The sequence below is a fragment of the Phyllostomus hastatus genome, unplaced genomic scaffold (genome assembly GCF_019186645.2).
Source record: "Phyllostomus hastatus isolate PE091 unplaced genomic scaffold, TTU_PhHast_1.1 phas_scaffold_21, whole genome shotgun sequence".
Classification (NCBI taxonomy): domain Eukaryota; kingdom Metazoa; phylum Chordata; class Mammalia; order Chiroptera; family Phyllostomidae; genus Phyllostomus; species Phyllostomus hastatus.
In genome coordinates, this window is record NW_025334017.1 from 20,986,460 (window position 1) to 21,011,419 (window position 24,960).

A 24,960-nucleotide genomic window follows, 5' to 3' on the forward strand; every position below is an offset into this window, starting at 1 on the left:
AAATTAGCAGTGGCCATGTGACTAGTTCTGAACACTGGCTGTGGATGACCTGACGTGTCACTGCTGGCTGGAGCCAGTGTGAGACTCGCCCGTGCTCCTTCCCTTGCTGCAGTGACCACCAATTTTGCAGACAGCAGAGGCTCCGCCAGAAGCGACCCTGGGTGAGAGTGACAGGAGCAGGGAGCCTTGCCAGCCTGGGGTGGGCATGGAGCACAAGGGAGAAATAGCCTGTTATGTTAAACCACTGAGGATGCAGGGTGGTTACCTCTGCATAATTTTGCCTGTCCTGTTTAATAATATACCTTCTGTACCTGGAAAAGACAATCCAGGTGATGAGTTAAAAAACAAACAAACAAGCAAACAGATGAAGAGTGCTGGGTGTCACAGTAAAATTTATTTGTCTTTATGATTTACACAAAAGGACAAACACTGTCAAGATGGCCAGATGTAGCTCAGAAAATGACTGGTCCCAGTTCAATCACACAAATGTTGATTCAGCTTGGAAATGAGTTTCTTTATGATGATTTTAATCTTTTTCAGTTCCCAAGGCTTGCACAGTTCAATGCAAATTTTTTTGCTATTTTGTTATTATCAGGCACATGATGTTTACCAATTCCCAGGAAATAAAAGAAATCAACAAAAATGTTCTGTGACAATTGAGCACATTTTCACAGAAATAAATTTGATGAGCTTATTAGAGTTTCACACAGTTCAGTTATAAGACCTACATATGAAATATAACACGATATTAAGAAATTACATTTGTCTTAAGGATTTATTTCTTTAAAAATATTTACCACATCTTTCTTTTGTGCAAGGGTCCCATTGATTTCTTTGGTATTAAACAGTACAGTTCTGTCTGACTAAATATATATAGCTCTATTTGTACCAAACATTAAAAATTAAAAAGTTAAAATTTCAGGAGCTAAAAATGGAATTAATGCTTCAGTATAAAAATGCCTGGCCCATGTGGGTACTAATGCTATTATTGCTTTACTTCTGTTGAAAAACTGTCCTGGAAATCAGGGAATGTACCCCACAGCTCTCTGCTTAAAGTATAATTTGGTTGAACATTATTATCTATTACTGTATCCCTACCTTCACCAAAGCTATGCTGATCTTGCTCTTTAAAAAAACAAAACAAAGTGAAATGGCATAAATAAATAAGTTTACCAAATGGGATATAATAAATAGGCTACTAGAGAGGAATAAAGAATATTGTAACACAAAGCCCTTCAGTGCTGTACAATTAAACAACAGCTTTGGATGCTGAAGATCTCCGAACACAGCTTTCATTTTATCACACACTTATGATGCTGGTACGCAGCTGGCAGTTAGAGAAGAATACATGTCTGCTGTTTTCATCATTTAAAAATGAAAACATAATGGATACACTTGTAACTCGTGCCTTTTGAGAATTTACCTGGGTATGTACTAATCACCTGTTGACTACTGCCTAGTTGTAGAGCACAAATCCTAGGGATTAAAAGAAAACACATACTATTCCTTCAATTCTTAGTGGTTTCTTGGTCTCCAGAATAGTTATAGAAACAAACAGAGAAGAAATTAGACTCAAAAGTTTTGCTGCCTTCTTTTCTTTGCATCCATTGCGTCCAGAATAGGCTGCCTCTTTGCAGTGTACCTCTGACGAAGCTCTTCTATTTCTCGTTCCATCATGGGGTCCAGAGCTTTTAACCGCATCTGCAGTTCTTCTAAACTTAGATTCTTCAACTGGATATAGAAAAAATGATGGTATTAATATAGTAAAATTATCTACAGTAGGTTAAAATATGATGTTTTAGCATAACTATTTCAGCAAACTTGTTACATTATCTTTGAAATATAGTTCAACAATTAAAATAGGAATCCTTCCATGAAGAACTAAGAAACCACATCTTGCAGGAACCTCAAGTAATTTGCAACAAAATTAGAAAAAAGCAAATGAGAAAAATAAGCTGGTAAAATATATGTTTTTGAAAAAAGACAGAAAGACAAATCCACTGTTGCCAACAGACTTTCAGGTTATGCTCTGGATATGTATGTAGGTTCTGTCAGGAAAAAGTCCAACCATTGTTAATATAAAGGGGATGGTTTGCATGACATTGATGTAACCTGGAAGCCAACGAGGGTGGGCTGGAACGTGCCCGTGTAAACAATGACGACTTCACTGTACCAGTCAGTGGGTGCAGTAGACGCTGTTGAGTGAGCACGTGTACTGTGTGGCCATTGCATTCAAAAGAACTGAGCAAGTAGAGCAACAAATCTGCATCAAATTTTGCGTTAAGCTTGAACATTCCTCCACAGAAACTATTTGGATAATTCAGAAGGCTGCAGCTATAGGCAACTGGTGATTGGCAGCTTCATCGCAACAACGTGTCTGCTCATGCATCATGTCTCATGCAGAGTTATTTTGAGAAACATCAAATCAACCAGGTGGCACAGCCCTCCTGAAGCCCAGATTTGGTGCCCTGTGACTTCTGGCTTTTCCCAAAACTAAAAATATCTTTGAAAGGGGAAAGATTTCAGACCATCAATGAGATTCAGGAAAATATGATGGGGCAGCGGATGGTGATTAGGAGAACTATATGAGGTCCCAAGGTGCCTACTCTGAAGGGGAGTGAGGTGTCATTGTCCTATGTACAATGTTTCTTGTATCTTCTTCAATAGATGCCTCTGTTTTTCTTATTCCATGGCTGGATACCTTCTGGACAAACTTCATAAATGCTCTCTAATCTCACATCCTCCCCAGCTATGGAGCATAAGAAAATCATGAATACCTGCAGAGATCACCCAAATGCTTAAATATTAAGCATTCTGAAAGTTAATCAGAAAATTAAATTACTTAGAATAATTTTATCCCAAACATTTTCATAAAATAGGGTTTTTAATTTATAATTTGAAATATCCCCAACCTGCTAAGTGTAATGTAAATTGACATAGGTGTGACCAATTTGAAAAGGAAGCGCCTGTCAGAGTTTCAATGTCTACATTACAGTTGGACAATAATATCATAATTTGACTACATCAGTGACTTCTAATCATTTTTATCTCATGGCACACATAAACTAATTACTAAACTTCTATGGCACACCAAAAAATATGTTTTTTGCTGATCTGACAAAAAAGATAGGTATAATTTTGATTCATTCAACTGGATGGCTATTGTTATGTTGGCTGTTGTCATTTTTTTATTTGGTAATCGAAGGGAAAAGAGGTCAGTCTGCTGATGATACAGTCAGGTACCACATGTACTAAAAATTCTTGTGGCACAACAGCACGCTTCTTGCAGTACAATGGTTGAAAATCGTTGGACTAACCAATATAGTTTGATGATAGTGATTTAGTTTAGTTACGATGGCGTCCGGGGACAACACCAGCACACGTTTTACTGGTTTCCTGTGTAACAGCCGGAGAGAGCTGTCATGTGACAGATGTGTGGTGGGTAAAAATCTGTTCTATATCAGGATCTATGGCATCTTGAAACTTATTTACTGTATTTTTTCAGACGCACCTTTTCCCCCAAATTTGGGAGGAACATGAGGGTGCATCTTATAGTCTGTATGTAGTTTTACATTTACATTGGTGAAATATGTTATTTATTTTATTAAAAATTTTACCACATTTTTTCCCTATTTTCCTCCTCTAAAACCTAGGTGTGTCTTATGGTCTGAAAAAAATGCTGTATATGTCAAAAAAGTAAAATATGAGATTATCTCCTGAGAAATGTTTTTTAGGGATGTCGTCTCAGGACTTATAAGGGATGTCCCGAGGTATCTAACGAAACACTTGTGCTTTTGTCCTACTAACATTAAAAAAAATCTAAAATTCTCCTTCTTTCAGAAACTGACTCTTAAAGCCATGTAGGCGGGCAGGTGGTTTAAAAAAGCTGTTAAACTGTAATGACTTACAGAATGCTATTACATACTCAGCATCTTGGTAGGTACTAGAAGGAAAGTAAGTTAGTATCAAGCTATTTCCTTGCCTTAGGGAACCTACAAATTAGTTGGAAAGGAAGGCGGAGATTAGCAACTATAAACATTTAGGGGTTGATGCAAGATCCTGTAAAATTAAACCCTATTATGTGTGGTACAAATTATAGCAAGAGGTTCTTAACTCAAGTCCAGGAATAAGCTTCTCATGTGCAGCATTCTGCACATTCTCATGTGCACATTTTCCTGGGGAGAGCAGCCATTTTTATTTTTTAAACTGACTGCCAACGAAGAGAAAGGAGCCTCCCTAGGAGTTCTGCGGAGAGAAGATTCTCTTTGGCGCGCAGGGACTGTGCTGGCCCTTGAACGGGAGGGTGAGCGGGCCCTGAGGAGGCCCCACCATGCCGAGGAGAAGGACTAAGCACAGCAGCGCGCTCGGGTGGGTGGGGCCCTGGACACAGACCAGTAGGGATGGCACTTCTGGAAGCCCCCATCGGCTCTGCCGCAGGAAGACTATGTGAGAGTAACCCAGACTTGGTTTTAAAATGATGAAATTTGCAACTCGTTTTTTGCTTTAAGAAGATAACTCTCGTTGGTATTTTATGAGCCAAAGCAGAAAACACTGTCATTACTTTACAGTCATGTGTCCATTTTAACCCAAAACAGCATTTTTCAGCTTGATCCTCCACTGTATTCCCTATACCTGGCCCTGAGAGACTCGTTTCCAAAAATGAAATCCATTTGTCACCACTGAAGGCACCGACAAGAATGAGCTACGGACTCTGAAAGAAACGCCAAAGGGGGCTCCACCAACACAGGAATGGCGGTGTGGTGGGAAAAGGCTCCAGGGTGACGGCTCTCCCGGTGACATCACGCGCTTTGGGCTCTGAGAAGTTCTGCTCTGTGTAAAATATGCCATGTTTTTTAGTCATTTATCCCCTAACAGTCAAGCTTATGGTATTATACTATTATGTATTTACATATAATATATGGCATTACAGACTGTCTTCATTAATTTTTAACTGGAGTCTTACTCATGCATCTGGTACGTGGTCAGCACTGTTCAGATCCCGTGGGGAGAGAGAATGAGCCGACAGGGAACCCGGAATCTGTCTGAACAGCAAGACCAGGTGGCGGTGAGAGGGCCAACGGAGACCACATGCAGCCACCTTTCCCCGAGAAACACACGCCTGAGGTCCGCCTGGGGCCCACTGCACTGCAGCCCTATCTCAGCCCATCTTCCTACGTCACATTCACGTTTCGTATAACGCCTACATCATACAAAAATTTACCATTTGATTCTAGAGTCATGTATTATTCTATTACTGATTTTTATGCAAGAATCTCATACCTCTACTCCAGATTTTCCAAAAAATATTTATTTATTTCCAAGATCTTATTTATTTTTAACGAGGGGCAGGGAGGGAGAAAGAGAGAGAGAGAAACATCAATGTGTGGTTGCTTCTTGTGCACCCCCTACTGGGAACTTGGCCGGTGACCCAGGCATGTGCCCTGACTGGGAATCAAACTGGTGACCCTTTGGTTCACAGGCCGGTGCTCAGTCCACTGAGCCACACCAGCCAGGGCCAAAAAAATATTAAAACTTAAGAGATTATACTCACACAACTGGAAACTACTAAACTATACTGCTAAATACAATGACATGAAGGTGGGTAGATAAATAAGAATACAGAATAAATGATTCAAAGGAATGGGTTACTTGAAGATTAGGAGACACAACATCATACTAAGCAAACAATTATCATTACTTAAAAATTTTTGTGTTAAGATATTCTTGTAAATATCTTACACCACCTTTACTGGGGCAAACTACCAATAGTTTATAAACATATTACAGTAATAAACTGACCTCAGGGGAAGAAGCTACTTAGAAGAAAAATTTCCTTTCCTAAGACTTATATATTCGATATGTAAAATTTGCAAAAGACAGGCCTGTGGTATGGGAGAGCTGTTGCCCTGGCGTTATCAGGGAATTAGATGCTTCCCCATAAGTAAATTCATGAAGTATCTAAATCTTAGCTCTTTAAGTGACAAAACTTTTCCCAACCACTTTGAACAGAAACTCTTTATAAAGTATCTTATGGAACATGCTGCCTTCTGAATCAGAGGACACAGGACCTAAGATAGACTTTCCTTGATGACGATGATCGTTGTTAACAGCTATTACCAATCTGAGCCATGTAATAATTTTCTCTTTCATTTTTGGCTTTTTATCTTCATTTGGGGGAGATCTATCAGCTCCTTTTCATGGCCATCGCTGGGCATATATCCTCTCTCTACTTCAGATTTGTTAATCTATTGGGAACCAGGAAAACTATTAAACAGTCTTCAAAGGCATTACACCAGATAAGAATAAACAGATTCTGAGTGGAAGCCTGAGGCTGTGTAGGAAAGGTAGACCATGGCTTTAAGCACTAAAGCTACTGTTGTTGTTTTTATAATCCAATTTCAGATTTATGGCTGTGTAAAGTTGAGGCTGCAGGAAATCTGACTTCCACGTACGCTACATTTATAGCTATGTTTTCAGCTGGGCTGTCAGGGAGCTTCAGGTTGACTCATTTATTAAAATATTCATTGATATTTTCTGTGGACCAAGCACTGTAGATACAGAGATGAATAAAACATTGCACCTCACACAGAGAGCTTGCAATCCAGCTGGCAAGACAGGCCTGTGAACCGCTAGTTCACGGACGGAAGAGCAAGCTGAGCAGACAGACAGAGGGTAGGCAGGGAGAAGGGGTGCGGCATGCGCGGAGAAGCACCAGGTGCACAAACGCCTGGCCTCTTCGCAGAAGTCTGCCGACTGCTGCGGTGTGAGAAGGTCCAGGGGCAGAGGAGAAGGCAGAAAGGGAGGGGCCCCATTGCTAAGGGCCGTCAGCATGTTGCTGCAAACTTTCTGTCAAAAAAAAGAAATGTGAGATACATTCGAGCACAAATCGTGACAAGATCACTTATGAATGAGCTTTAGAAAAATATCTCCAATAGCAGGTGTAGAACACAGACTGCCGTGGGGCAAGTGGGGGAGGAAGACCTGTCAGCAGGCTACTTCACCAGTCAGGGAGGGGATGAGGCTTGGATCAGGCAAATGGAAGTGACAGATTGAGAAGACAGGGATTTGAGACTGGAAATTAGAGTCAGCAGGGCTTTTGTTGACTGATTATGAAGGCTCAGGAAGAAGGGAGGGTTAAAAATGATTCCTGCCTCACACTTGGATGATGGGGTAGACTGACAGCATTAAGAAGGCAGGGCAGTTAATGAAATTGACTTTAGTCCTGGTGAGTTTGAGACAGAAGCAAGGCTTCAAGGTGGAGACATCAGATACGGATTGTAACCGGGGATTTGGAGCTCAGGCAGAGAGTGAGGCTAAAGACGCAGACTAAGGGAATGCATCATCAGCACATCATGAAGCCCTGGGTGATGGTGAGATTGCCCAGGACAAGGTTTTCTCCCTGATCTTATGCTGTCTGTGGTTTTCAAGAGAAAATAATCCCCAAACCTTAGCATTTGTGGTCAGAGGTTCTTCTCTTTTTGTTAGTGAAACAAGTATCAGCATGTTTCTAAATAATTCTGGATTGCCAAAAGAAAAAAAAGGAAAAGTGACAAAAAGTGGCAGAATTTTTCACTTTTTATATAGTGGGTATGATTTATACCTGAACTTCTTGCTGGGGTTTGACTTGTAATTAAGCCCTAATAACATATATTTAGCATCCTGTTTCTACAGCTATCATGCCTCCCACAGGCATGAAGATGATTAGGGAAAGAAAACATGGCAGAAGCAGCCTTTTTGATCTTTTGGAAAACAGTACTGCTCAGTTAGCCTTAGTAGTCAAAAGACTCACAAGCCAGATAAAATTTTACGGAGACTCGTAATGATTAACTGGCCCTGTATTAGCATACAATCCACTGTTGCCCTTTAAAAATGCTAATCCAAATTATAATAACTTTGAGGGCTAATAAGGATAATAGCAGAAGGAAAAGTTGAGCTTCCAGAATAAATATCAATTATTATTGTGAGAAAAGTCCCCTTCACTATAATCAGGTTTCCCAAACATCTTTATAAGAAGGAAGGGAGATTACTTCAGAGTTGTTATGTGTGTGGATCGGGAGAGCTTGTGGCAAATTAACTTGAATTTATATTTTTTTAAAATACAGAAATGCTGCTTACGAGCCACCTTCCTACAATCCAGGGAACACAATGTATCTGTGTTAGCATGGCTCTGTGCCAGCTGACTAATTCCAGAATAAATGCACAGTGTAGGCCAGAGCTGAACTACCCAGTCTTGGATTGACCTTTGCCAGAGCTTGGGATTCGGTAAGTCAAGTCAGTGAAGAGAAGATTTAGAATACACATCCCTTGTGGTTTTTACTGTAAATGAAAAAAAAAGTACAAAAACAACTCATCTGGAAAAAGATCTTACGTTTTAAGCTACTTTTATTAAATACAATTTAGTATTTTTTAAATTTAATCTTTATTGTATTTCTTCCCATTACCATTTAGTCCCAGAATTCCGTGTTGAGTTTAATGATAAACTGAAACTCGCACAACTAACAATGGTTCTTAAATCTCCGGGCCTTAGCACTGTGAGAACATACTGTTGTTTGACAATCTTTATAAACTCCAAGGACATGTAACTTGAGTAAGAGAACAAACGAGCTGACAGGCAGTGAGAGGAAGAGCTTGAATGAAAAGACAGAAGCAGGACCCACAGCTTCTTCGAAGACAGAGTGAAAGAAAAAGAGATGAGTTTCAGAACGGTATTGTTTTAACATGTGGGGCATTTTTTTCTATTCACAATTTTTGCCTTTCTTAGATATCTGAAATGGTACATACCAGGAGGAAATACATATTAGTAAAGGCAGATACTAAAATCCACTCCATAAAAGAGCTTAAACTGATGGCAGGTAAACTGAATCACGAACCCGAGAGAACTACATTTCCAGACATGGGATTATTAAAATCATTTGAGATTATCTGGGGCTACCAAATCACTTGTTCAACAGAAGCACTAGACATGAAGTTGGTTTATTAGTTAAGAGAACCTCGGAGACGATCTACTCCAACGCCCTTATTTCCCGTGAGGGAACGAGAGCTGCCTTGCTCGGAGTCACACTCCTGACTGATGGCAGGGACACGACCTGTCCTCTGGGTCAATGCTTTTCATTACACCACGTCTGATTTTATTTTTAAAGATTTCGTTAATTTATTTTTAGAGAGACGGAGAGAAATATAGTTGTGAGAGAGAAACACTGATCAGTTGCCTCTTGTATGTGCCCCGACCAGGGACCACACCTGCAACCCAGGCATGTGCCTTGACCGAGAAACAGGCGACCTTTTGCTTTGCAGGACGATGCTCATCCCCCTGAAGCACACCGGGCAGGGACCAAGTCTGATGTTCTTAACCGAGCACTGTGAGAGTTCCAAGTGTCAGGTTACCATGAATGGGGGCTGAGCTGCTGAGACAGGCCCAGGGTCTTCACCCTGAGCTGACAGGTTTTCAAGCATTCAGCTGTAAAGGCCACAGGGAATGAACCAGCTCACACAGGACATTTTACAGAGCAGTCTTCTAAAAAGGAATAAACTGCAGAAGCTCAGCATGAGGCAGAACTCCCATCTTCTCTGAACTTTGGGCCAACTGGTAGATTAGGATCTCCCAGCTCTAATAAAAAGTGTGTTTAAAACAAGTGAAAGATTTTAACTAAAACCCTTGAACTCTTGACAATAACAGCTGGATGGCATAATAACTAGATGTTTATAAGTTGAGTAAAAGAGTTAAAACTACTTTCAATAGGAGTCAACACTTCGTTGGAAAACTGGTACAGTTCGGATCCTGACTGACAGCCTGAATAAACAGCTCATTTGGTTAATGATGGCCCTGGATGATCGCATTTCATCCAGGAAGTAACATTACAAATCAGTACCTAAAAATATTGTATTTCTCAACATCTCTTAACAAATCCAAGTAAAAGATGGGCAAGTTAATAACCTCCTGGTTCTTGCATAAAAAAAGGAGCACAATTCAATGACATGAAAAGATGGGAAATAAGACTAAACCGACCCACTAATAATTCTGACAGTTCAAATTTTTAATAATTAGAATTATTTCTGAACTTCCTGAGTATTGAAAGGCTGCTTATTACTGATCAGGAAGAGCTGTCAGTAAAATTAGAACTTTTGTCAAGTTTGTAAATCCTGTCTACTGTAAAAACCTAAAACATCACATTCAAGTGATAAAAGTCACTCTCTAAAATAATTTTTCCATTTTAAGAGCTCTAGGGGAAAACACTTAGATTTTTATAATACTGTATTTTGTCAAAAATAGTCTCAGTTGCATGAGTGTTTTTATGCACACATGTGACAACATTTGGGGACTTTCGGCGGGCCCACTGGTTGCTGGTGTAATCAGTCTGTCAGAGAAGCAAGACGCCAGCCCAGTGAAGCGAACAGTCTCACATGTTCACGTTAACACAGTCAGTCAAGTAGTCAATCAAGAAAGTTCTGTACAAGGTTTGCTGTGTTTACTGGGAAAACAAACTCTTCTTAGCAACTGTTTAAATAACTCTCACAGATGCAACAGACCTTATTAGTGGCCTATGATTAAAAAAATATGTATTGCTAATACTGTATCCTGACTCATCTATTTTCCCATCTGCTAGCAATTCTAACAATATGAAATCTCAACAGAATGGCTAACAACAATAATTTTCTATGGCAATTTCGATGCTGCATTGCCTATAGCGTTTTGTAAGACCTACCCGTGCCTGCCTCGGACTGTTTTGAGTTGTATGTGGCCTGGAGCAACATCCCCTTTCCCCCTAATATTCCATTTTAGCTCATGTTTTTACTGTGCTGAGCACAATCTGGTTTGGTTTTACAGAAGACTGTTCTTGGAGGTTGCCACGCTCACTCTACTAACAATGAGAGTGGGGAACGCAACCACGTCCCAGCAAAAATCCAGTCAGGCCCACGGACGGGTTTAGATGTGTGTAAGTACATAAGGGGCCTTCTGCAGAAAAGACTGGTTAACAGGAATAATAAGCAGTAAAGCAAGTAAATAAATACATACTAAAAATAAAATAAAACATGTTAAGGCATTTCCTGATTTTATCAGTGTCACTGAAAATGACACAATAAAAGAGCTTTCAAGTCAGCTGAAACTGCTATGAAAACCGTACATACCCATTTATGATACGTATTTACAAAATAACAATCATTTCTGATACTTACCTTATACAATGAAAGCTGAATTCCTCACTGCACGCTCCTTATAAAATGTGCTCTTAAAAGCGGCATTAGCAACAAGTCTACCGGCACAGCCCTCCTGCCCAAAGAGGCACCATGCACCTATCCACATGGAGTTATCTCCCCGTGTGACTCTGTCCTGCGCCGAGGGGCCCCTGCTTCCTGGCGGAATCGCTGTGACTATTCTGAGAGTGTAACTGGGAATGGCCACGGAGCATCTGTTTTGGTTGTTTAACCTCAGAGCATCTGCAGTACATTTACGGCATTTAGATTCTATTTTCATTCCCAAACAAAAGGGGAAAAAAAAACCCATTTCTTAGAGATACCAATGGAAGAAGGGAAAAGTGCCAATCATTGATCATTTACGACGAGTCACACACTATCCTACATCCTAGCAGTCGCGCATTACCGACCCGGTTTCACAGGTGAGGGCGCTCAGACAGACCGCGTGGCCTGCGCTAGGCCACAGGCTGGAGGTGCTCGTGCAGGCGCTCAGAGGCGGCATCGAACCCACGAACCCAGGCTTGGGCTGGAGAACACTGCAGGCTGCTTCTCGGGCCTCTAAGAACTATAGAAGCACTTCAAACCCGAGTATCCCATGGAAGTTTTTTTTTTTTTTAACAGATTCTTCTTTTAATAGATCAAAAAAAAAAAGAGAACCATTGCTTTAAAAAAACCCCACCTTTCCTCCCAGTTTGTACCTAGTGAAGTATATTACTTGTAAGATATTAATGTTTTAGTTATAACTGACCTTATGAAATAAGTACATATTTTCTATTTAATCAGCTCTCTAGCAAAATAAACACATTTCATGCACAGCACTCTGAAACAGATGCAATAATCTTATCAATAAAAAGAGATATGCGGAGACAAAACCAACAAGACATGTCCCCTTGCCCACACAAGCGAGACGTGGCTTGGGTCCATTCGGACTGTGCCCAGCTGCTCTGCTGCTGAGCTTGGCTCTGGCAGGGGGGCTGCTGCATTACTGCAACGACCTCGTCCTGCGGAAATCCGAGCCACCCGTGTGAAGGAGAAATGGGGAAATTTTATCGTATTCCTCAATGGCAGATGAACACTGATTCCTTTCATGCTTTTCAGTTTCTAGTAAGCAGTTTTGCCTGCTAAAAATATCAGGAAAAAGTTAATTCATGCATAGCTCTGCTATACTGTAAACAGCTCTAAAATTCTGAGTAAATTGAAACCAACTAGTAATTAAATCTCTCCAGAGCTATTGAGGCAGATTAAGAAGTTGTATTAGCTTTGACTGATATTTTATTTGTTATTATGAACACTTTGAATAATTTGAAACACTGATAAGGCCGTAAAAGAGGGATTAACAAATTTAGTGGTAATTGCTGAAGTTCACATACGGCTTCTTTAAAAATTAACTATAGCAAAAATAAATAAATAGATCAAAATAAAGATTAACTATCTACAGCAGGTCCTTGGAAAACATTTCAATGTCTTTTTGTTATAACATTGATCAGGGGAAAAAAATCGATTGTGGCCAGGACCACTGTCTGTGTGGTTCCCCCTCCCCTTCCAGCCCTGGCAGATGTGCACGTGAGGAGGGCCGGGCCGAGCCAGCGCCCACACTGCTGGGGTCTGAGTGGCGGTGGGTGTGTCTGTGACCGGCCCTAGGGTGGCGGGGGTCCTGCCCCAGGCTGGGTCCCCAAGTGCCCTGAGCTGCAGGAAGAGACTCCAGCCACCCATGAATCTGAACTGGAATAATCGGGTTGGAAAGAATTCTCTGTTTTTTATTAATCCTTCTTAAATGTATGTAGAGCTCACATTTATTTTGATGTTTAATATTAGAAACATTTGGGGTCTTTATTTAGAAGTTTGGTGATGTTTTGTGACCAGAATTTTGCTGTAGAAACTTAACTCTTAGTTATATCAATTAGCGTATAGTAAAATTGGTTTTGTTATACTTAGCTTCACATAAAGTTGCAGTTTCCAAGAACTCATTGATACAGTTAAGTGAGGACTTGTACATGATTAGTTATGGAAGATCATAAACATTAAAAAAATAGTCCTCTAAATATATCTGTAATTAGCTTGTTGGGCAGTCAAAGCTCTGTGTAACTATTATATAAACTTTAAAAAGTTTCATTTTTTGCTCCAATCAGTTTTCCAGCTGTGCTGTGCCAATTTCCTTGATACACTCCTTAAGGAATCTTAGGCAGATCTCACTGATTTCTCATCACTTGTAGTTAGTAGAAGTCCAGATCAATTAGAAACTTCAATTTCATATTTAATGTAGGAGGGGGACACCAAAAAATGCTGAAATTATCTTCTGGAGGGCGGGCCCCTTGTAGTGCAGACTTCCCCTGCTAAGTGAGTGTTCGAGGAACCCATCTGTATCCGTGTACCAGCTGGCGTTGTTGTGAGAGGCTGTGTTTGGCTTCAGTGAATTCTTTTGAAGACTCTTTACTGTGTTTGCCCATTTCATGAAGGATAATTTACAGACACACCTGCCCACACCAGGCTGAGTGTTCAGCAGTTTTTGGCCAAAATCAGGATGACCCCCGTGCCCCACCCTCCCTACTCACTGGATCTCTCCCCGGGCGACTTTCTTTTTGTTTCTTGGGATGAAAAAAGTCCTCAAAGGGAAACATTTTGCCAATGTGAAAAAGGTGAAACAAAAATGGTAGAGGCATTAAAAGGCCTCAAAATTGACAAGTTCAAAAACTGTTTTGAGCAGTGGAAAAAATGTCTTGATAGGTATATTGCATCAAGTAGAGAGTACTTTGAAGGTGACTGAAGTTTAAAGATGTAAGATTAAAGAGACAATTTTTTATAAATAAATTCTCATTTTGGGGCATTCCCCCTCATAGATCTTGTCCTGCACAGAGAGACCAAGAGACTTGCAGTGGGAAGGGATGATGTTTATATCTAGAAACTTCTCCCAAACCTTTTCAAGGTCCAGCTCCTCTGCTGCTGGGAAGGAGACAGGACTCCTTTGATGTGAATGGTTACTTGTTAGCCAGGCAGGTTTCCCTGGGCTTGCTAGTGGTCTTCCCTGGTTGATTACTCGTGGTCCGTGTGCAGAAGGGGGTGTGCGTGCGCACGTGTGGATTTCCCGCAGTGGTAGTGGGTTTATCCTAATGCTCACTCCTCTTGGAGCTGGGCAGCCATCTGGGTTGGGGGTATTGTCTCCTCTGGCCTGGAAGTCCTGTTGGCAGCTGCCACAGAGATCACAGAGGTTCTTCTCCACACTCTCCAGGGGCCACGAGGACCCAAGGCACAGGAGAAGTCCCAGCCTCTTCTTTGTTAGCACACCGGTCCTAAGCCATGGTCCTTAGTTATCCCGCAGACCCTGCTTCTATCTGTAGAAGTCTCCTACTTATAAAGCTCCTTAGAAGAGAAGGAGAAATCTTCTATGTCTGTTAATATGCCCTCCAGACTTCCAGGAAGTTACTCACTGAGCTCTGTTCTAGGGGTAACGTCAATATGTTTGCAGGTTTAACCAGCTCAGCCAGCAGCTGGCTGGGACCCCAGAGGCCAGCCTCCCAGGAGGGAGCACCTGTGAATGGCTGTCTGGAAGCCCACTCCCTCCCCTTTCCGACTTCAATCTAAGCAAGGAGCAAGCTACTTCATTCCCCTTCCACTAGACCACTAGACTGTGAATTCCATCAGGGCAGGAACTTTTGTAAACTGATGCATCCCCCATTCCTAGACACTGCCTGCAACATAGCAGGTACCTAATAAATATTTACTGAATGAATGAAAAACAGCAGGGCTCTCAGGAAACCCTGGAAGGAGGAATCTGGCCTCAAAGGCTGGTGGCTCTCTTTAGAATACAGGGTGCTCAGCACCTGCTGTTTCCAGCTGGACGTCAGTGCCAGTGTGCAGCAACAGGACACGTCCCTTTCGACACCCTGGTATGTATCTGTGAACCCTAAAGAAAAAATGTGCACACGTGTGTGTGTGTGTGTGTGATTGAACGCATTTGCAACAGAAGTAAAAAAACCAAAAAGAGTATCTGGGAAAATCAGGGTATTATCCAGGATACTTCGTTGATTTCACTATAGAACAGCCCTACACTCCACCACATGTTTATTCTGCATTCCTGATAATACATTTATTTTAATCTCTACTCATTCTTTTTTTAAAAATGTCTTCTGTCAAAACACTCTTTAAAATGATAATAGATATCACGGTTCACTCCTTTGGTGTTCTGGGAGGGTACATTTCTTCCTAACATCACTGAGTACAGCCATTCATACAACTGTCTACTGCAGCAATATCGCAATACTTATTCTGACCATTTAAATTGTGATTATCACACAAAGGAGCCATAATTTACATATCATAAAATGCAAAATTTACTTTGCCTAGTCTATAAAAAGGTGTTTTGAAATAAAATACAAGTCAGCTGAGAACCAAAAATCATGAAACTCAGATAATACATATTTTTTTGTGAAGCAACAACTACAAATAAATAGGATTCCTAATACTTTAGTTTTGAGGGCTCTAATTCTATAGTTCTTTCAAAACACCACAGAATAAGAATCATGAGAGCTATTTATAAAATGATATGAACTCAAAATATAGCAAATGTTCTTTAAAAGCTTAACAAGCAATAATAAATTTTGATCAAAGCTCTTCATCCTTACTTGCCTCTTGAGTCTTAGAAAAGAAAATTTACCCAAAAGGAAACATTTGAACATTCTCATTAACTTTAGAATGGCCTAAGTTGTGGCTGAAACAGTATTTTTAATTTCCTAGATGTTAACAGAAAAAGGTATAAAATCAATGAAAAGCCCATGAAGAGGCTCAGGAATTAAAAAGGCTGGGAGGGAAAAAGGAAGGGAAGGAGGGAAAAAGGAAGGCTGGAAGGGAAAAAGGAAGGGCAGGAGGGAAAAAGGAAGACTGGAAGGGGAAAAGGAAGGGCAGGAGGGAAAAAGGAAGGCTGGAAGGGGAAAAGGAAGGGCAGGAGGGAAAAAGGAAGGCTGGAAGGGAAAAAGGAAGGGCAGCAGGGAGAAAGGGAAGGCAGGGGGGAGAAAGGAAGGGCAGGAGTGCCCCACCCCCTTTAATAACAGTTGGTTTCATGGAAACTCAAAAGCAAAAGCATCAACTGAGTAAAAAACGGAAGCTGACAGGTTCTTTCCTTGTCCTTTCATTAGTAATTGTTTTAAAATATATTCATAAATGCTATTAGCCTAAGGTAAAATCAATAGCAAATGAGACTAAGTGAACAGAACACTGGCTAATTATTAATTTAATGTCTTATGGAGGAAGCCTCAACTTTCAAATATAAATGGCTCATACTTTCTGGTTTAAGAAGAAGACAATGCTGTTTGTGGGTCATATTATCATAGGCCGAACAACCAACATACTGTATAAATCACTGAAAATAAAGATGAGAAATGTGCTAGTGTCATTTGCAAACCAAAGAGCCTAAAAGTAAACATTTATTACAAACTGAAATTTTCACACTTAGATGACTATGGTAAATAAATGACATTTTTAAAAGTCCAAGAATGACACCAAAGTGTGTTTTAAAAAATTGTTTTTGGTGTCAACTAATTTAATAGGGAACAAGGCATCAAAATTTTTCTAAAATAGTGCCTTGTAAAATGACTGCATTCCCAAATATTCCCAGAATTTTTCAGCGCTGAGCTGCCCAAGTTGCCATCTCTCTCAGGGGCAGTAAGACTTTTGGCTTGATCTTCCCTTGAGCCAAACGCCTGCTTTCCGACTGGCTTCACTGCCAATGTGGACGTGGAGCAGAGGCCGAGAACGGGGCGGGGGCACTTGACAAAGAGTAGCCAGTCTCACTGCATCAACTGGGAAGCAGGAGACTGTGGTCACTAGTGGAAACTTAGGGATCAAAATTTGAGCTCTAGTTTGAATAATATACATTAATACAAAATAGTTCTGCTGGTAAATCTTTACATTTTATTTTTGGGGATGAAATTTCAGCTCAGCCTTTAAAAAGCCTGATTTTAATAAGATTAAAAAGAAAAAATGCATCTTTAATTACTGACTAAATGAAAGACATATTGTTGGTTTACCTCCTGTGGAAAAGTAACAAAAATGCTATGTGGCTGTTAAATTCAATGTGCTCTTAAGGAACTCTCCTAAAATGGTGTTGGCAAGTAAACGATACATGCTGTTATTCAGAGCAGCTATCCAGTGGGTAATTACTCTGAAATTATTCTGTATTAACAAACAATGGCATGCAACTCCCAAACCTGAATAAATGACCAAACAGACCTATGACTAGTACCTGGTGCCAACAGATGCTGGAATTCTCCAAAGCATTCTTAAGCAAGAATATTGTGTGTGAAATTTCCTTTGCCTAATTAGATTCAAAGTAAAGATGCAACACCACAAAGGATAAGGTAATTTTGAAAACTATTGCATGCAAAGAAATTACCTTCACACTGACTCATATGCTGCAAGCTGGCCCACAGAACAACGCCCATTTCCGGATTCCCCTGACATCCAGCCTACTTTCGGAGAGGACCATCCATCTGAACACACTTCTTACTGCTATCGTTCTTCTTTCTTACAACCAACCGACATGATCTTGTGATTGCCAGGTCCACCCCCAGCTCTGCCGCCGCCCACCCATACGTCTCTTCTAGTCACCCCCAGCTGCTCCCAGATGTGCTCCCTGCCCTCTCTCACCCAATGCAATGTGAGGCCCCTAAGGTACACCACCTTCACTCTCACAGGCCACTTGACCGTCAGAGCAGCCAGCTGTGCTGGACCGTGCTACCGAAGAACGGAGAGAGGACAATTATGGAAACTTTGTTTTTCACTAGCCTTTAATGAGCGCCATCCTGAATTATACCACCTAATCTTAAAGAGGGCAGATTTCCTGAGTGGTTTTGCTAGGTTGACAGCCATGGAAATTTCCCCATTTTCTGTCAAATCTCTGCTCTGAGTACTATTCAAAAATATCATTTATTGATTCTTAAGAAGTGGTGGGTTTTTAACCTTTCGGAGTGACCAAATATTGAATAATTGGTAACTGTGTTATGAAGTTCCTTAAATCCCATTAAGAAATTAACTTACAGAAAACTTGAGGACAGCAGCAAAAGTGGAAGCAACAGGATGAAATAAAGTTAACCCCAAATGCACTGAATTGTAGCCAGAGTGATTACTAAATGGGCAGGCCTCTTCCAGAAAGGGCAGGGGGTGAAGGGAAATGCTTTGTTGGCTTCAGGAGTCTGAAGGTTTCTGGCGGGGAACTGGTCCCGGAGAAGTAAGGAGATGGGCCACTATCGGATCCACGATATTGGGAACTGAAAACACGAGGCCCCTGGGCTCCACCAATAGGATTAGTGGCGCTCCTGAACTCCTCTCACAAGGGCAGGAGAGTTTGCCTCTCAGTGAAGGCAGGGTCATTGGCTATCCAGCACCCTCTGGTGGCCATATTTGGTACCACATATTTTCTGCCTTTTAAGAGCACATAACGTGCTTTCCGTAAAAATAAATAAATAAATAAAAAATAATAAAAAAAATAGTACAGTTACTTCAAAACCTTCTTTAGTCAAGGGAGGAAATACCACTAGGGGTGCTGGGCTACGGCTAGGTGTAAATTTGACACCCCCAAAAGTAAGCTATAAAATGATTCAAAAAGAGAAAATGCTCCTCTGAATATGTTTAAAATCCCATGGGTGAAGTTACTTAAATGAAAAGATCTAGTCAGTACTTAGCTATTTAAAATTTAATGATTTGAATCAGTACATCACACACAATATGCTTTTACTTTGTATTCATATTGTTGCAAATGTTACGCACATAATAACTAACATGTTTTAAGTGCTTAGCACTGGCTGGCACCATACTGTCACCTCATTTAACGGGAAATAGTCCTATGAAATGGTACTATTAATAATGCAATTTTTCAGAGCTTAAATTTTCAGAGGTACTAAGAGTTTAAACTTACACAAGACAATGAGCTACTAAAGGTGAGGCCAGGATTTGAATCCAAGGCAACCTAATTTCAGAGTTGGCACTTCTAAACATTATAAGTAGAGGTACATAGTTTATCAGCCATAATAATTTCTCCTCAGAAAAGGAAGGATTTCTTAAGTATTTTAAATTGGAGTTAGATCAACATAGAGAAGTGCAGGTTAATGATGCTTAAAAGTTAACTAAAATCCTATGCCAGCTGAGTGTTTATTTCCTAGAATATTTCTTCATATACACCTTGTAGCCAGAAGGGGAATATATAATTGACCACAAGAGCCTGAAATCTAATATTTTTAAATCATAATATAAAATATTTTATAATTTATAAAGCATGTTTATATACATTGTATCAGATGGACCTCATAATAATTCTGTGAAATGAGACAGATAATTCTGTAAATAGGCATTATTTTTACTTTATAGATAAGATTAATGAGGTTTAGAATGATTAAGTAACTTCCTTAAGTAACACAATTTTGTCAAAATCTAAGCTGTTCCAAATGATTGAATGTACACTAAATTAGCCTGTCTATAATCTTTACTCTGTCACACAGAAAATAAAAACGAGAATTTTCATAAGGGAAAATAAAATTTTCCTTATTCTAGATGATTTGGTTTCACTTTATTTCTGCATTATCTACAACAAATAATTCAACAGTAATTCCTACTGCTGAACAGGCAAACATCCACAGAAGAAGGAAATGAAGGTGAGAAAGTGAAAAGCCACAGAAAACAATCACAGGTGTGAGGTTAAGATGACTACACACAGTACTCAGCATTTTATAATTCTTTAATTTTGAAAAATGCCTTCAAAAATTCTTATAACCTCTAAGAGATAACTTAGAGGCATAATGACCTTTACATGGCAGATCAAGAACATTGCGAAAGTACTTAGAAAGGAAGCCAGTACTTTTGTTTAAAAGAAAATAGCTTGTGATTTTAATTACAAGGCAAAGCCTCAATCTCCTACTGAATATAAAGCAGTGCCGCTTAGAAACGTTCCTGTGGCACCCACCTTCCACACCTGCTGCTCCTGCTCCGGGGGACCCCTGCCGCCCTCCCACCCGGCCCCAGATTGCCCTGCGGTGGTCTCAGAAACCCAGCTAGAGAACACGGGACCTACCTTCTCTCACACACCTTCACACTCTCTCATTTAGCCTTTAGCATCAACACTGGAATACTTTTAAATATCTTGTATCTTAAGCAAACAAGCCAAGGAAAAGAACCCTGCCTTCCCATCCACCTACCCCTCTGGCTGTCACATTTTCATTCTCTTCTTCTCTTGAAAGTCAGACTCGGTCAGCTAGGCGTGCAGAAAACAGTCTCTACTTTCTAAACTGGTCAGCACACTTCAACTCACTCCATACTGCCTCGGAGCTCCCCCTCCCCCATGCTCTCCAAACCGCTCTGTTGAGTCACTGAAGTCAATAAATTCATTTTCGTTTATGTCTTACTTGACCCCTCAAGATGCAATTTATACTTTGTCCACTCCTTCCTTTTTATTCTTCAGATCACAGCATTTCACAAGTGCCTGACAACTGCCTGTTGAATAAAGACAGAAATCGGGGTAGGCTTACATGGGGTAAGCTTACATCCGCAGTCTAACAGCTACTCCTGCCCAGCCTTGAAGATCTCCAATGCTTTTTAGGGTCTATAGTTCATCTTGCTTCTGTTGAATTTGGAGGGGGAATTTTGTCTTGGACAGACACTGTAAAGCTTGAATTCTTAAAAATCAGTGTGTAATTTTTTTTTTAAAAAAGGCTGGTTATCAAGGATTAAAGAGTAGATATGACTATTTTAGTAATATCTGCTAATATTAGATATTAACAAAACATGGCTCATCATCACCCAGTCTGTCAACCATCAATAATACATTAACAATAAGAGCCATCTTACATTTCAAAAACCGCCACGGAAGATTCTGTTTACTAATTTATCGGTGTTCATCATCACTATGGCATACTTAAAGAAAAAAGTTCATATTAATCATTAAAGATATTACTGTGATGAAATTTCCTGAAATCAGAGATCATCTGTATATCCATCCACGTGATGAGCGAAAATGTCCTAATTAATGTATTAATTAACTCAATTCTCAAGCTGTATTAGGGACCTCGGTCCAAACGGCCGCCATCTTACTGTTAGGCAGAGGCTGGGACGTTGACTGACCCTGTGGTCCGTGTGCCCAAAAGGCTGAGCTTGGGTGTTAGCACCACATTGGCCAAAAGCACCGTGAACGTGAACATGAACATGTGCCAGGAGAGGAGGCAGAATGCGGAACACTCACAGAGAAAAATACGAGGGAAGAGACTGACGGCAGAGATGGCCTATCTCGGCTTCCCTCAAAAGCCTTTCACTTCTCAGGCACAATGAGAGCAGTTATTAGAGCTGACAGCAACAGATCTTTCACCAGATTGTTCTGAAGGCTGCTATTTTTTGGAAAGTAAAAAATCAAATTATCAGAAACATTATTCCACAATGAGATGAAATACCATTTGTTAAAGAACAGGCTCCATGTAACCTAACAAAATCAAGGTCTGAGAAGAAACACCGTGCACTTGAAATAGTTAAAAATAAAAACAGACAAATCTCTTAAGGAGGTCTTTTAAAACATCATCAGACATCAACATTATGATAAAAATCAGCATCAAGTAGGAAGAAGAGAGACAAAATGAAACTTTAAGAATCTCGTAAACAGCAGATTCAATAATATACCCCACCCACCTTATGTCAACTTCGAAACAATGTTCGCTGCTCCCCTAGAATTTCTTCCACTTTGTGCCGTCCCCAGGTGGCACCACAGAGGTAGGTGGTGTCGACTGAATTAGCCACAACATTCGGTCATGATCAAATACGGTGAACAGAGGGGCACGATGCTTTAGCTCACTTTAAAGTGAACCACCTGAGACTGTAAGGACTATCTGCACATCAGTTACAAGTCAAGGCAAAGGCAGACATATTAGGCAGAGAAAGCATCAAAATTTGACAATTATTCCGACATGAATGTAATGCAAGTCAAAAGTTTTTATTAAAAGCATTGAGGGAGAAAAGTTTTACCTCTCATGTGCATTGAACATAATAATGCCCTCTATTTTTTTCCATGTAACATGTCAAAACTAGATATATGGGGGAAGGCGAGAGCCCTGCCCTGACTTTCTAGCAGCCATGAGGACTTGGGAGCACCACAGTCCAGGGCAGAGCACTTTCCTGCCCACTAACTCTGACACCGGGCAGATGAGGGATTGCATTGGTTAGGGGATGGAAGGTCAAGGAAAGTGTTGGGACTAATCACAATTGCAGAGGGCTGTGACAAGAGGTCACTGTAACAGAGCTATACCATGTATTTATCAGTAGTCTTAGGGCCAAATATTCTGGTGTGTGGCCCCCTTGTAACTAGGATTCTCATTTCAGTAGGAAAGGGGAACACAACTGAGTCCAGGTGGGAGCAGTGCTGCCTGCCCTCCACCCGCCAAGCTGAGAACCGACAATCACATCACTGGCAAATGCAAAAACACACGAACAGATTTTAGTGCTGCAATAAAACAAAACTCACCCTCGACCCTAATCAATGTGGCATTTTCAATAACATGAATAACAGATTGAGTCAAATGATAATTATTCAAAATTGATTTCATTTCAAAAATAACCACAGACAAGATTCTTTTTATACAGTTGACCCCCAAATTTTCCAATTTCCCTAAACCTCTTTAAATTTGATCACTGTTGATGACTCCCCTATCACCACACATACATCCTTTAGAAGGCATGTCTTTGCCCCAGCTCCCTAGCAGCCCAGGCGCACCCTCGGTGCCCAAGACTGGGGGTGGAGGGTTCCTGTACTCCTCCTCTCTACGAAGTCCTCTCACTGATTCCTCCCCGGCAGTCCATTAGCGGCTCATTCCGCTATCTCCCATCCCTGCTCTCCACCAGGAAGAACTACCCTTGCAGCTAGAGCTGCTAGACGGGGCTCCGGAAAACGGAACTTGGGGTATCAAGGTGCAATGGCTACCCGAGCAAAATGATTACGCCCAGGGGAGTGGCCCTAATGAAGGAAGGGGCAAGGAAGGGAAAGGACACAGAGAAAAGGCTCTAGGAGTCTGTTCCTGGGTTTCCCAACCTTGACAATAATGACATTTTGGGTTGGAAGTTCTTCGTGATGGGTGGCTGTCCTGGACAGTGTAGAAGGTTTAACAGCAGCCCTGGCTTCTGCTCACTAGATACCAGTCGCTGTCCCCAGCTGTGAGAACGAAAAATGTCTCCCCACATTACCAAATGGTCCTTGGAGGGCAAAACCATCTCTGGCCGAGAGCCAGTGGTCTACTCTGAGTGTCTCAGGCATAGAGAGGATAAGAAAACATTAAAGACAGAAAAGGACCCGAATTCGGACCCTCGAGCTATGTGTCAGTGAGTTAACATGAGTTAATTCAATCAGCACCACTTACACGGTGCCACTTGGGCATGGCACAAAGTGGAAGAAATTCTGGGAGAACAACGAACATTGTTTCAAATTTGACATAAGGGGGGTGTTATTGAATCTGCTGTTTACAAGATTCTTAAAGTTTTGTAAGAATCTTCCTACTTGAGGCTGAGTGAAATGAGCTTATGTGCCAGAAGCTAGTAGCTCCTGGTAACGTGATGCTCCACTCTCTCTGAACATTGCTCAGTGGAGCAGAAGGCTGGGAGTGGGCACAAGGACAAGGGTGCTACAGGTGAGAAGTAAGAGAAATTCAAAAGGAAGATCCCAACCTCTGCCTCTCACTGACAAGGTGGTCCCCACGTGCCTTCTGAAGAGCACTCAAACTTTTACTTACGGCTCCGGCTTACACAGCCCATTGGGAAGCAGACTGAGGTTGGGGTGAGGGCAGGGGTGGGGCGCCTGCCCACAGCTAAACTAAGCCGAAGGCCCACCGAGCCTGCCTTCTGACCAGAGAGTAAAGAACAGAAGCAAGAAAGGGCCACGGCCCACCTTTCCAGCCCGCAGAGCCCAGAAAGGCTCATACCACTCCCCCAAGTTTCCACAGACTTCAGATGACTAAAACAAACCTTATAAAAGCAAAAGAACACTTTATTTCTTGACCAGTCATTTATTAAGTTTTGTGACTTGGAGAAAATCATCTGAGTTCTTTCAGTTCCTAAGCCTCTCAAGTAGCACAAAATATTATACCTCATTTCGCAGGGTTGCTCTGAAGATCACAGGAGGCTGCAGACACTAAAGGCCCAGTGCAAAGGTAGGCACCGCGGGCTCTTGCCCTCCTCTTTCCCCTTTTTTCTCAGCCCACTCGTGTGCCCACCTGTGCCCGCCGCCGCCAGCAGGGCGTTCCCCCCTCTGCTCTCTCACGTTCTATTTCCCAGTTTCTGTCATCATCTTGTTCTGAGATTTCCCTCTCCCTGGTGCTCCTCCTGAAGTGGCCATGGCACTTGCTGCATCTAAATCCTTTCAGCTCTGGTGACAAAATGGCACATGTCAGGGTAGCAATGGGGGGAATGCAAAAGAAAGGACAACCGTTAGGAGGATGACACATTTCACCTTTGTCATTCACTGTTTTACCCTTGGCAGCTCTGGTTGCATCCACTTGGGTGAAGACACAAAGGAATTTCTTTCTGTGTGGTAGTTAGTGGAGGCGTGCAGTTTGCAGGAAACGTGAGAGGCAGTGAAAGGATTAAAAGGGATATCAGGAGTTCAGCTTTCGGTGTGCCAGAGCAAGCTCCTAGTAGACTAACTCCTTCACAGATAACAGCCTTGAACTGTGGACAGAACACAAAACCAACTACTGAGGGCTCTGAAGGGTAAACAAAAACACATTTTCCCCCTCCACAATAGACATTTACAATACT

The 24,960-nt window shown here is 41.3% G+C and overlaps 1 protein-coding gene across 1 annotated transcript in view; it reads right to left on the reverse strand.

The window, feature by feature from the left end:
• Positions 1-365: 365 nt before the first annotated feature.
• STK3 (serine/threonine kinase 3) overlaps positions 366-24,960 on the reverse strand; it is a 252,825-nt gene continuing 228,230 nt past the window's right edge. Inside the window, exon 11 of the mRNA XM_045861098.1 lies at positions 366-1,731. Coding sequence (XP_045717054.1) covers positions 1,573-1,731 — 159 coding nt within the window. The 3' untranslated portion in view covers positions 366-1,572. The remainder of the gene's footprint in view (positions 1,732-24,960) is intronic.